The sequence below is a fragment of the Sminthopsis crassicaudata genome, chromosome 5, assembly GCF_048593235.1.
Source record: "Sminthopsis crassicaudata isolate SCR6 chromosome 5, ASM4859323v1, whole genome shotgun sequence".
Classification (NCBI taxonomy): Eukaryota; Metazoa; Chordata; class Mammalia; order Dasyuromorphia; family Dasyuridae; genus Sminthopsis; species Sminthopsis crassicaudata.
In genome coordinates, this window is record NC_133621.1 from 225,883,609 (window position 1) to 225,897,196 (window position 13,588).

At 40.9% G+C, this 13,588-nt stretch overlaps 1 protein-coding gene and 1 long non-coding RNA gene across 4 annotated transcripts in view; one reads left to right on the forward strand and one right to left on the reverse strand.

The window, feature by feature from the left end:
- Nucleotides 1–1,099: 1,099 nt before the first annotated feature.
- LAMB3 (laminin subunit beta 3) overlaps nucleotides 1,100–13,588 on the reverse strand; it is a 64,831-nt gene continuing 52,342 nt past the window's right edge. For all 3 annotated transcript variants that reach the window (XM_074270167.1, XM_074270165.1, XM_074270164.1), the window contains 9 exons: nucleotides 11,834–11,994; nucleotides 11,482–11,702; nucleotides 10,952–11,149; nucleotides 9,996–10,140; nucleotides 8,330–8,537; nucleotides 6,990–7,131; nucleotides 5,584–5,760; nucleotides 2,962–3,115; nucleotides 1,100–1,571 (listed from right to left, as the gene is read on the reverse strand). In XM_074270167.1, coding sequence (XP_074126268.1) covers nucleotides 1,435–1,571; nucleotides 2,962–3,115; nucleotides 5,584–5,760; nucleotides 6,990–7,131; nucleotides 8,330–8,537; nucleotides 9,996–10,140; nucleotides 10,952–11,149; nucleotides 11,482–11,702; nucleotides 11,834–11,994 — 1,543 coding nt within the window. In that variant the 3' untranslated portion in view covers nucleotides 1,100–1,434. The remainder of the gene's footprint in view (nucleotides 1,572–2,961; nucleotides 3,116–5,583; nucleotides 5,761–6,989; nucleotides 7,132–8,329; nucleotides 8,538–9,995; nucleotides 10,141–10,951; nucleotides 11,150–11,481; nucleotides 11,703–11,833; nucleotides 11,995–13,588) is intronic.
- Nucleotides 11,332–13,360, forward strand: LOC141544243 (uncharacterized). Its single transcript, XR_012482569.1, has 3 exons — nucleotides 11,332–11,411; nucleotides 11,533–11,673; nucleotides 12,858–13,360. It is a non-coding gene; the product is annotated as an uncharacterized LOC141544243 (long non-coding RNA).

A 13,588-nucleotide genomic window follows, 5' to 3' on the forward strand; every position in this document is an offset into this window, starting at 1 on the left:
TATGCCACAGATCTTGCATAGGTCTCTCTGGCCTCCAGAGTTTCCTAATCAGACTTTTTCCCCAATTTTCCTACCCCTATCTCGAAACAAGGAGAAGATTGTAGGTGGTGTAACATAGGGTTACTCCCAGGCTGTCCCCCACATCCTGGAGAAAAACTGGAGTCATTGGCTTCACACACACACACAATTGTTGGACTTGCTCATCATCATTCTCCCTGTCCTTTCAGGACATAAAGGACAGACATCTAGTAGACTGGACAGTGACAGCAAGAGTCACTCGAAGCCAGCATTCCTAGTTGACTGCTTCCACAATGACCTTTATTCTGAAGAAGGAAAGTCTCTTGGGAAGATGCTGCTACCAGGCCCCAGAACTGCAGGATTCTAGTTTTCATTCTGCCATTTAGAAGAAGATTTAGAGCTACAAGGGATCCTGGATATCATCTAATTCAACTCCCTCATATTAAGGTGGGAAAACTGATGGTGGAGGAGATTCAAACTTGCTCAGTCATACAGAAAATAAACTTGTCCAGTGTAAAATAGTGTAAAGTAGCTAGTTCTATTTACCATACAATTATCCTACCCATATCACTGTCTTTGTGACATTAAGGGAATCCTTAATGTGTCTGAGCCTATTTCCTCAAATCATCTTTCATTTTCTCATTTGCCTATAGGACAATATCCCTGAGCATCTAGTAGAAAGTAAGCCTGTTGAAGGCAGAGACTGGTTTATTTGGGGTGTTTTGTTTTTGTATGCCCAGGATTTAGCTTAATTGGTGCTTAGTGAATCCTTGATGGAGGATCAGGTTACTTCTAAAGCCCTATCCAGCTGGAACATTCTAATAACTTGTCCCTTTGTGGTTTCTTTAGGATCTGCAGAAATCACAATCTGACAAAGAGATCTAGTCATCAAGGAAGGGGAAAGGGAGAGGTTGGAAAATCTGTCCTCTGGGATGAGGATGATGAATTTGGGCTATTCTCCTGCTTCTCACATACCCTTAAGAGGATCCATGCAACTTACTGTGCCAAAGGGGAAGCCAAAAGGAAAAAAAAGCAGAGGAAAGAAAAACAACTTTCAAATCTCTCATAGTTAGAAACAGGCTCCTTTACAAAACCAAGATTTTTATTGTGTTGGTGACTGCTTCACATTCATTTATCACTTAATAGTTGGGTATTTATTTGGTGCTTCAGCAATCTCCTCTATCCATCTGAGATGTTCTTAATCATGGTTTGGCTGGCTTCAAAGACAAGACCACAGTGGTCCAGTCTACCTCTTTTCATCTGCCACTGCCAATAATCTGACCAGCTGCTTACACAGATCCATGGCTTCTAGGATATTTCTTGGAAAGTAAGAGACGCAATGTGGAGCTAAGAGCTGGTTCCTACTCTCAAAGGAAAAGCAAAAACTGGCAGGGCCCAGGGATTGAGTATAACAGATTATTGACAGGTGGCATAGTAGAGCACCCGCTCGTTAATGTGGTCCCGTATCTTCTCCACACGCTTTTCCAAACCAGTCAGGTCTGCTGAACGTCGGATGATGGCCTGGCTTCCCTTCAGCAGCTCTGCTTCCATATCTGAGGATAGAAAGAGGATCCCAGAACAGATGATGAAACTCTCCCTTTCCCTCTTTCCTTCCCTCCCTCTCCCTCTCCCTGACCCTCTCCCTCCCTCCTTTTCTTCTTCCCCTCTCCTTTCCTCCATCCCTTTCTTTTTCTCTCTCTCCCTCCCTCCCTTCCTCTCCTTTCCTCCTTCCTTCTTTCTCTTCCTCCCTCTCTCTCTCTCCTTCTCTCCCTCCCCCCCCTCTCTGTCACTCCCTAGCCTCTCCCCTCTCCCAAGGGAAATAAATTAGCTTACAAGCAGGGGCAAAGATGAAATGATTCTGCCTTCACTTTAGTCACAGGAACCCATAAAAAGGAGTCTTTACAATACTTAAGTTCCTTTTGCTCTTCCCTACCACCTTCCCCCTTTCCTTGACCACCACAGATAAATTGAGAAGATGATCTCCATTCCTCTTTTAATTCAGCCAGTTTATGATTTCAAACCAAATTATCTTTAAAAAATTCTCTTTTCATCCTAGTATAACCCTGCTAAAAATTCCTATGGTGCTCTATTACCTATATCCAAACTCACGGACCTGGCATCCTTAATCCTAAAAACAGCCATAATCTGAAACCCTGAATATGCTTCTCCTTGCCCCTTCATCTTCCCCCACCAAGAACACCCTACTGACTCCTAATTGGCCCTTAGATATCCAGTTTCAATCCCATCATTCTCATGAAGCCTTGTCTCACCACTCCAGTCCATAAGGCATCTCCCTCTCTTCAATATCAATAGTGAACACTTTCTCTAACACTTACTTTTGCAGAAAAAGCAGTAGTTCAATGGATAAATGCTGAGCTTGGAGTTAGGAAGGCCTGGGTTCAGATCCCACCTCTAAGATTTACTAGCTATTATTTGCCCCTGGGCAAGCCACTTAGTCCCTTCATTGCCTCTGACTAACAATCTGAAACTGAACCACTAAACTATAGACAGATTGGTTCTGATCTGCCTATGGAGGCAGTACCCTAGTGCAGGATATTTATTTGGCATTCTATCACATTTCTTTTCATTGCCAGTAGTTTTAACACAAGGTTTACATAAGATATATATCATAGCACCCAAGGAAAATATCACATCCTATCCAAGAGGGATGCTCTTTTCTAGGTGTTGCATATAGTAGGCACTTCGTAAATGTGTGGTTTTTAATTGAGCATCCTCAGTCTGCTAATTTCAGAGGAGGGGCCTCTGGACTGGGGTACAACCTCTATATTGGGGTTCAACCTTTATTAAAGATACTGAAACCACTCTACCAGAGCTGGCGAGAATAAGAGGGAATGAAGCATGTGCAAAGAAGGGCTAGAGAAGTCCATTACCCTCCCTCCATACCCCTTCCCCTTTCCCTTGAGGAGGGTAAATGACCCCTACCTTTCATCCTGTCCATCATAGTCATGGTCTCCTCAAAGAGCTCTTCAGCCTCAGACTTGACATTCAGAATCCGGTTCCCCTGCTCCCCCAGCATGGGACTCTGACCCATTCGGTTCTTCAGTTCTTCATACTTTTGTTTCACTCTCTCAAATCCCTGGAGGAGATCAAAAGGAATAATAGTATTGCAACTATTCTGGGCTACTGCCACTATCTCCACCTGCAAACTTACCTTAAAGAATGTAGTTCATCATGATACTATAAGGGCTTTAAAAAAAAATAAAAGCCTCATTAGTCTCTGGATTATTCATATTTCCCCCAATAGAGCTGAACCAAAAAGGGATGAGCTAATTGATGACGTGATGACCCTCCCATCACTGGAAGTATTCTAATATCAAGAGATGTTATAGAGGAAATTCCTATTCAGATACAATCAGACTAGATGGCCTGAGAGGTCCCTTCCACTTCTGAACCTATAATTCTAAAATCTAGAAGTATAGTTCTAATCTAGAATTATATTTCTGAACTTGAATTGTGGTTCTCTTCTTGAATTTAGACAATAAATCACTTAAAGGCATGAGCCATGTTTACATACACTTTTATATATATATAAAACACAGCACTTTGTTGAGTTGCCTGGGGCAATAGATTGGTGATGATAATTCACATTTCAAAGGAATTTGACAGTTTCCAAAGCACCTTGCCCTTGTCTACCAAGGCAGGGTGAGGATCATTAGTGTAGGTGTCCCTATAGCTCGCACTTCCACAGGATTAGAGTACCCCAGAGAATTAGGCCCTGGCATCAAAGAAAGAACTGTAGGTTGTAACTTTTAAATCTGTGAATATATATCTGTGAGTTAGGGGCTATGCTTCTCCTATGGCCACTGCTCTACCCTCCCTCACATTCTGAAGCAAGCAATATTTTGGCTCTTTCTTTTTTTTTTTTTTTTTTTTTTTTTTTTTTTTGCTTCATCTGCTGGCCATCACTTGCACCTGCAGATCACCAGCTAATAACCAATTGTCTTATTCTGCTTTCTTCCCCATCAGCTTCCAACTGTATTCAGTGTCTTTCTCCTCAGCTCCCACTCCCCATGGGCCCATGAGAGACAAATGAAAAAAACTAAGACATTAGAGAGTTGAAATGATAAATGGTGAACTTGTAAATGGTGGTTCAGAAACAGGTGGGGTACAGCCATGCCATGCACTGCAGAGAGCTCATCAAGAGAGGAAGCAGAGAATAAGGAAAAGAGCATCAAATTGACAATCAAAAGATCTGGATTCAAATCTTGGTTCTGTTATCTAATTAAGCAAGTAAATTCACATCTCTACCCCTAGTTTTGTCATCTAAAAAATGAGGGACTTTAAATGATTATTAAAAAAAATTCTTTGGAATAAAAACTCCTATGATTCAATGAACTGTACTCTAGAAGCAAGGGATGGGGGTACGGGGGAGAATGCAAGGCAACAAAACAGTTAGCAAAAGAGCTAATAAAAGAGTTACTGGCACTTTTTTTCTGAGTTGACAGAAGAGAGTGGCCCTTTGAACCCTTTTGATTCAATTCAACAAATATTTCTGCTTTTGTCTTATTCAGTGACTAATGCTGTTTCTGTTTTAGGCTGGTGATGCTTCTGTAAATCATTTTAGACCAGATGAGAAAGCCTCCCTGCTCTCAAAATTCCAAAGGTTAACAATCATAGCTTTCTTTGTCTCTCCTACATTGCTCAGCAGGGTTCCGGCTCTCTAAGAAGCGCCCAATAAGCACTGAATGAATAAGTAAATGCAAAGTTTCAAGAGGAGCTTCTGAAGGACATATCTGAATCCTGAATCCTAATTCCTTATCAAAAAATGCTTTGGACTGCAGAGAATAGCACAGTTTCGTGCTTTCTGGTCCTAAAGAGGAGCTGAAAAGTGGAATTGATATTTTGAAAGTAACCTATTATCTAAAGTAATTTGCTAGCATAAGAGTGTCAGTTTTTGGATTGGAGGATAAGTGGCAGATAGACAGCCAAAAAAAGTCCAGCCATTCTAGCTTAGTTACTATTCCTAACACACAGTGTTCTATCTCCTATCTCCACACCTTTGTACTGTCCTCGTGCTTGGAAAGGTCTGTATACTCATTTGTACTCACTCTTAGAATCTGGGCCTCTTGCAGAATACTTTGTTTTAAACTTGTTTCCCAGGAGCTCTTCAAGCAGGCCTTCCCCAGTCCCCTGTGAAACTGTTAGTTAATTCCTTCCTTTCTAGGATTATCTTGTATCCATTTTGTATGTATTGTATATATAATTACACATGAGGACAAGAGCTATTGTAGCTTTTTATTTGTATTCCTGACCCTCCCTTAACAACATTTATTAACTTACTGATTTATCCTTTCTCTATTTTCAGGCTCATTAAATATCCTTAAGCACATATAATAAACTAGAATTCTGTTTCCTTCTCTGTAAAGTAAGGAAGGTTAGACTAGACAGATTCTAGGATCCTTTCCAGCTCCAACACTCTGATTCTTCTGTTTTCCAGGCTATAAAATAAAAATTCCCATTCCTTTCCTTCCCTGAGGGGCTTCAGGAATGTTAAGCCAAGAGATAACCAGTCTCACAGTGATTGGGGCTGTCACCTTCTCATACCTGTTGAGCACTGAGAGCATGCTCACTGGCTCCCTGGGCAATCTCCTGGGCTTGGGCAGACTGTGCTCTCTGCTCCCCAATACTGTGACGAAGCTGTTCAATCCGGTCCCTGAAGCTAGTCAGCTGCTCTGTCATACCTGTCACCATCTTTTCTGTTGGTGCAAGAACCTGCTGAACCTAAGGAAAGGTGTAAAGGAGAAAAAGTCAAGGGTGAAAATAGGAAAAGGAAAGATCACATGGCTTACCATAGCATCTTGTGGGAATCTTCATTCTTATTCTCTCAAAGAAGCAGCTACAAAAGTTTAATGTAGGGAATTCACATTGTTCCCACCCCTTCCTTTTCCTTCTCCCCTAAGACTTAGCTTAGAGCGAATGAGCTTCTTTCCCATTGATGCTCTTCAACAAGAGGCCAAGTAAGCATTTATCAGTGCCAAGCTTAATGTTTGCTGCATTTTGGTGGGGAGGGGGGTAGTGGTAGGACCCAGAAGTGTAATTTCATTGTTAGGAGAATTCCCAGTGAGGAAACTCTCTCCATCCATTCTGCGTGTTATTGTCTTAAAGAACTGCCTGGATTTGGCTCTTCTCGACAATGCAGTGTGATTCAAGGCACTTCCAATAGACTTGAGATGGAAAATGCCATCTGCTTCCAGAGAGAGAACTGTGGAGAATGTGGATGGAAGCACAGTATTTTCATTTGTTTGTTTGTTTGCTTGTTTGTTTTTTCTTTCTCATGTTTTTTTTTCCCTTTTGGTCTGATTTTTCTTGCACAGCAAGACAAATATAGAAATAAGTTTAAAAGAATTGCACATGTTTAACTTATATCAGATTTCTTGCTGTCTTGGGCAGGCAGGGAGGAGGTAAGGGAAACAGGGAGAAAAATTTGGAACACAAAATCTTACAAAAATGAATGTTGAAAATTATATGTATTTGAAAAAAATAAAATACTATTGAGAGGAGGGGGAAAAAATAATGGCCTGAGACGCAGAGATTAAGTGACTTGTCCAAAGTCACACAATATGTGTCAGAGTTGTCAAATTTGAACTCTGACTCTAAGTCCTACTCTCTAATCATGATACTACACTGCTTGCACTATTGAAAGTACCAACAAATGCTGAATGAATGAATGCATATTTCTCATTGGGTACAGGTTTTTAGGGGTACTAAGTAAGTACTCTTCCATCTCTGAGATCCTATGACTTCCTAAAGTAATTTCTGACTCAATGATATTGGCATTTAAAGCTCTACATGCCTTTAAAGGAGATCAGCATCCCTATTTTCACTAGACATGTTGCCTTCTTTCCATAAGGTTTCACTTTTTGTAGCTCTGTGAATCAATGTTCACTTTTCTAACTTTTCCAATTTGAAGGAGATGAAAAAGGAAAAGAAGTCATCAAACACTAGCTCACCTCAGTGATCCGATCCTGCAGGAGTCCCAGGGAGCGACTGGTACCTAGCATGGTGTCTTCTGCCTCCTGAAGAGCTACCATGCCCTGTCGGAGGTTTTCAACCACATCCTCTACTTGGCCTTCCACAGTAATGGCACGGCTCCTTAAATAGGATTATGATTAAGGGAAGGGGAAAAGAGAAAGGAGGGACTATGGGCTTCTATCCCACCAATCCCAGGTGCTCTACTCAAACCAAGCAAGAGGTTAGAGCAACTGAATTGGGTGAATTATTTTTCTGGGTGTTCCCCTCAAAGGCAAATATTACACCACTAAAAATTAGACCCCTGAAATCACCACTTTCCATATTACAGAACCTGGATTTTGAAGGACATGGCTCCTTATTGCTAATAATAATAATAATGGCTAATAATAACTAACATTTATATAATGTTTTAGGATTTGCAAAGTACTATACATAAATTATTTCATTTGATGGAAAAAATTATAAACCTGACCAAAATATGTCTTTAACTTATTTAAATGTTCTTATATATCATTTTACATCAAAAGATCAACAAAATCTAGTGGAAAGATGATTTGGCTTGAGAATTAAAAGATCTAAGTTTGAATCCCAACTTTGCCACTTGCTATTTGTGTGACCTTAAGCAAATGACTTAAAGCTCTTGAATCTTCACCTGTGAGATAACCAGATGATTCAAATTTCCTTTTCTGTGCTGAGATTCTATTACACTACAAAAGATGTCAGCTGGAGATTGAGCAGGTGTAGATATGGGCAGACACAAGAGATGTTTGTGTTATGGTTTAGTTTCCAGCAAGGTTTCCAGATAGGAATACAGGGCAATAGGTATATTTGCATGTGTATGCAATAGTATCATTAAGCCTGCTCCTGACCTCAAATTCCCTGTGGCATCACCCCCACCCAGGAATATTCAGGGTGTTCAATTTGTGGCAAAATATATTCTCACCATTTTCCATGTAAAGTCCCTAATGGACAAAGGCTCATCATCATCTTCATGAACATTAACATTTATATAGCACTTTTTTACATAACACTATTTTACATGCAGAATCTCTTTTGGTCTTCATAGCAATCCTGGGAGGTATTGCTATTTCCATTTTTTTAGATGAAGAAAATGAGATTGAGAGAAATTAAGTGACTCCTTTAAAATTACACAGCTAGCAAGCTTTGTAGGATTGTAATATTTAGAGTCAGAAGGAAGAGATAATCTTATACATTCTCCTCATTATTCTCCTACATCCCAACCTAGGTCCAAGAGTCCTTATCACCCTGGAACAAATTAGGAGATTATAAAAGATAAGGAAGAAGCTAAAAGTGTTACCTGGCCAATTCTGCTTCCTCCTGGAGCTTTCGAGCCCGAGTAATATCCTGCTTGGTCTGTGACAGAATCAGGTCCACATTAGGTAATCTGGCAGCAATGGCCTGTATCTCGTTCATCTTCCGAAGGACTGTAGCTGAGTCCGTGGGCAGCCATAGATCCAAAACTGATTCGCTGATCTCCTGGATGGTGGCTGCATCTGTGCTGGGGTCTGAAAGGCAGGTGTGAGTCAGGTGTGAGAGACCCTCCCTTCACCCTCTTCCCAAAGAATCAGACAGCTTTTGGATCCAAGGACCCAGCTTAGAAGTATTCCTTTCCTGCCACCCACAGGGAAGTATACTACTTCTACTGTGTTAAGATAGGATTCCAAAATTTCTAGCTTTTAGATAGGGAAGACCTTATTCATCTGGAACGCTGAATCTTAGCTCTTAAAGCTTGCTTCCCTAGGCTAGCACACCTAGCTATTACAAAAATAATATTAACCACAATATTATATAATGGATGTCATTCACAACAATACAATGCTTTGATATTTATAAAGCACTTTCCTCACCTTACCCTAGTTAGGTTACACATGCATGTTTATCCCAGTTTTACATAACTGAGGTTATGAGGCTATGACTTGCTCAAAGTCACACAATTAGTGGAAGAGATAGCTCCATAACCCAAGTCCTGTGAGGATTGCCTTCCCAAGATTTCTACTATCTGTACAGAGAGAAAGAAATGAGCTCTCATGTCAGATTAACAAGGAACTCTTCCTCCCTAGGCAGTAGGCCTCTTCCAAAGGGTTTGGTCCTACTAGGGATCCTACCCTTCAGGCCACAAACCCAGGAGCTCCAAGTTTAAGAATCTCAGTTTTGTCCTAGTTTCCCATTTGTAACAGAAAGAGAGGGGGCAACTAGGTAGCACACACAATATAGATGAATGCTAGACCTGGAATCATACAGACTCATCTTCCTCAATTCAAATCCAGCCTTGGACTCCTACTATCTGTGTGACCCTGTGCAAGCTACTTCATTCTGTTGGCCTCAGCTTTCTCATCTGTAAAATGAGCTGGAGACAGAAATGGCAAATTTTGCCAAGAAAATCCCAAATGAGTCACAAGTCAGACAGTACTGAATAATGACTAAACAACAACAACAACAACAACAACAACACAGAGAGAATGTATTCTCCCTGCCTCCTACTCACCAGTGACGTTTGTGGACATTAGTAATAAATTGGAAGGTGTTTTGAGCTTTGGAATAATGCTATAAAGAACCAAGAACTATAATAACAGCTTTGCTATTTCTGCAGATGGTAATAATTGGGCCCTTGGCCAAGAAAATTTCCAGAGGGATGAGGAAATATTGTTACTAATAATAGAAATAGTAATAATGTATTTGTTTGGCACCTTCAAGTTTTTTAACACCTACATATTACTGGATCCTCATAACAGTCCTGTGAGACAAATATTATCATACTCATTTTACAGAGAGGGAAACTGAGGTAGAGAGAGTGAGCAAAAAGCCTTGCCCAAGGAAGGGCATACATTAAGTCAATAGCAGAACTGGGAAATCAGAGACCAGTGATTTCTTGACTAACACTATCTTGCCTACGTCTCATAAGCAGAAAAAGCTTCTCGGGTCAGGACCCTAATGGGAAAGGAATGGGGAATGCACTCACTCACCAGTGAGAAAGTCCCGGACCTGCTGGATGAGGAGGCGGGTACGACGGACATCCTCTTCCATCTGAGAACGGCTGTTGCTCACCTGGATCTCTAGGCGTTGGGCATCTGTCTGGATCTGGGTAGTAGCTTCTTCTGCTTCCCTGATCTTATCATGGACATGGAAATAAGTTAGATAAGGGCTCACAGCTTAAGAAATCCTCTATTCATACTTTTAATTGTATACTCCTCCCCATTCTAGGAAATCTCTCTCTTAACTGCTACCCAGGTAATATTTGGAATTGACAGGGGGCTGTGATCCTGGGAGAGATTAGTGTTCACAGAGACATTGAATAACAGACTAAAAACAAAGGTGAGGAATTCTCAGCTACCTTTAGAAAGGTCACATATATAATAGATATCATTCACAACAATACAATGCTTTGATATTTGTAAAGCACTTTCCTCACCCTACCCTTGTGAGGTTACACATGCATTTTTATCCCAGTTTTACAGATGAAGAAACTGAAATTCACAGAGGCTACAATTTGCTCAAAGTCACACAATTAGTGGAGGAGATAGCCCCATAACTCAAGTCCTGCAGGGACTGCCTTCCCAAGAAACCTACTACCCATACAGAAAGAAATGGATCTCATGTCAGATTAATCAGGAACTCTTCCTCCCTAGGCAGCAGGCCTCTCCCAGAGGGTTTGGTCCTACTTACTAGATCCTACCCTTCAGGCCACAAAACCCAAGAGCCCTAGTTAAAGAATCTAAAGCTACCTGAAGCTATGTCATGCCAGGTGAAGTTAAAGAGTGGTCATGCTACTGCATGAATTAAGCTAGACAGTCCCTTCCAATTCTAGGATTCCACACTTTCCTGCTAGTCTCTTTCTAAAAGCAGAGAGGTTACAGAAAATGTCCTCAGAATCCCTGGACTTTTCTGTTTCTCTCTCTCCTTTCTGCACATTCATACCTACCATCTGCCTGGTTTGCTGGAGCTGAGCATTAAAGTCCTGGAGCTGTTGGGACATTTGCTTAGCAATCCTGAAGGCACCACCTGCTTGCCTGAGGATGCCTCTACAGTCAGCACCACAGGCTGTGCCATTATCTCTGGGACACATTATCCCTTGGCATTGCCCTGGGGTACAGGTCTCCTGCCTTGTGGTTCCACAAATCTGCAGAGAGAAAGAGAGACATTCAGGAAGGTCTTCTATCCATCGCCCTAGCTGAAACTCACCCACCCCAAAACTGCCCCATCCCACTCCCAAAAAACAAATGGCTGACCATCACCATGGCAACAATGCATTTTGTCTCTATAGCAACCACTGAGCATATGGGGGATAGGGGTTTTTAGTGATTGGGGGGAGCAGAAGTAAAAAGAACAGGGAGAATTTGAAGAGAAATGTGATTCAGCAATGGGGGTGTCCAAAGCACAAGGTGAGGGGGAAAGTTCTTGGTAATAAGGAAAACTCTTCTAAGAATCCCTCTCCCAAGCTAAGGGACTCACCTTGTTGATGGTGGGTGTCAGATTGGGAAATGAAGCCATTTGTTGTCTTAGGGTCTGGAGCTGTGATCCACCAGCACTTCCACTTCCTTCCAACTGCCTCTCCAGCCTTTCAGCTTCTTTCCGGCTGTTACGGACTTGGAGCAGCAAGTTTGAACTGCTAGCAATACGTTGAGCAGCTTGGGAAGATGTCTGGTAAGCAGAGTTCAGCATTCGGAAAGAACCTACAGGATGAGAAATGTGATAAGATTCTATGGAACTGGGGAGCTTAAGAGGAAGAGGGAGGCATCAGAGATGGCATCCTGGGACACAAAGAGGTAGTGCAGGACTCCAAAGGTGGCCTGTGCACCTTTACCTGAAGGATCTGTACTACTAATTCTCTCAAACTGTTCTCTCTTGTTCTGATACTGGATGAGGAGGAGTTTAAGACTTCTGTCCAGATTCTCCAGCTCTCCTAAAAGTGAATCTGTTTCCTCTTCTAAGGGCAGATTTGTCTGCAGATTCTGGAGGGTCCTCCTATGGGGAGAAAGGAGTTGTTAATGAGGGCTCAGAATATGGGCTTTTGACTGCCTTCTTCACCTTGGACAACCACTTACCCTCCCAAGAGGAAGTTTCAGTTGAATCAGAAAAAAACAGAAGTCAAGAAGACCTAGACAGGCTAGAAATTCAGTCTTTGGTTAATCAAAAGTTGTCAGGAGAGGCAAAGATGTCTCCTAAAGCAGTGGCCAGCCCCAATTAGTCTTTGTGACCTCATTTGGTATTATTGCAACAAATTCAAATAGACATTTGTTAAATATTTACTTTGTACAAGTCTATGTGCTAGATCCTAGAAATACAAAGACAAACACAAAACAGCCCCTGCCTTCATAGAGCCATTGAGCTTTGATAATAATATATTTACTATCCATCTCACTTTGATTGTTTAGCATAGTGCTAAATAAAATAAGCATTTAATAAATGCTTATTGACCAACTGGCAATTATAAGACAATCAAGTATCAATCAGGACAGAAAGATGGTGCAGTGGATAGAGAGAATACTGGGCCTTGATTCAAAACCAACCTAAAATATTTACTAGCCATATGAGTCTGAGACCCGTGTTTAATTTCTGTTTGTCTTGGTTTTCTCATCTATAAAATGGGGATCATAATATCACCTACCTCCTAGATTGTTATGAGCATCAAATGAGATAATGCTAAAGCACTGAGCACAGTGCCTGGCACAGAATAAACATTATAGAAATGTTATTTTTTATTACTATTATTATTATTGTATTGGTTTCTGGATTACTGCCCTCCTCTGCTTGTCCTGCTACTTTATCAATTGCTTCTTCTCTCTCATAAAATGATTCCTCTCTTTCTTCCCATCTTTTAATTGCAGGCATTTCCCAAGGCTCAGCCCTTGACCCATTTTCTTTTCTCTACACTCTCAGCAAGTCCATTGCTCCTCCAAGGCATCTCGTTCAACCAACATATGAACTTACAAGAAATCATCCAACCTCTTCCTTAAGATCTCTAGTGATGGGGAATTACTTCCAGAGGCATTCCATACCAAATGCAGTACCTTCCATCAAGTGGTCCATCCTTACCTAACCAATTTTTATTTCATCATTACTCAATATATGGGAGCTGTAGTGTAGTAAACAAAGAACTGAATTTGAAGTCAGGAGCCATGAATGTGAATCCCTATTTGACCACCTATCTCTTGCATGACCGTGAATGATTCACTTCCCTACATTGACTTTTAGTGTCTTTAACTTTGAAATAGAAATTATAGCACTTTTACTATCTACCTCTCAGAAGGTTGTTGTGAGGATCAAATGAGAAGAAAGACATCAATAAGTGACACCCAGAATGTCAATAAATTAAGTGATTTGCTCTTCATCACAATGTCAAAGATAGTATTTGAAACTAAAATCTTCCTGGCTCTCCACTCAGCATTCATACTAAGCCATCTTTCTCAAAATTATTATTTGTAAAACAATGCTACTAATAATACCCTAACTTACAGGAGAATATACATTAAGGCTAATTTTAATGTATGTATGTATATATGTGTATACATATTTGCCATATGCTTGATGGTCACAAAGATTATATATTTCCCCATTT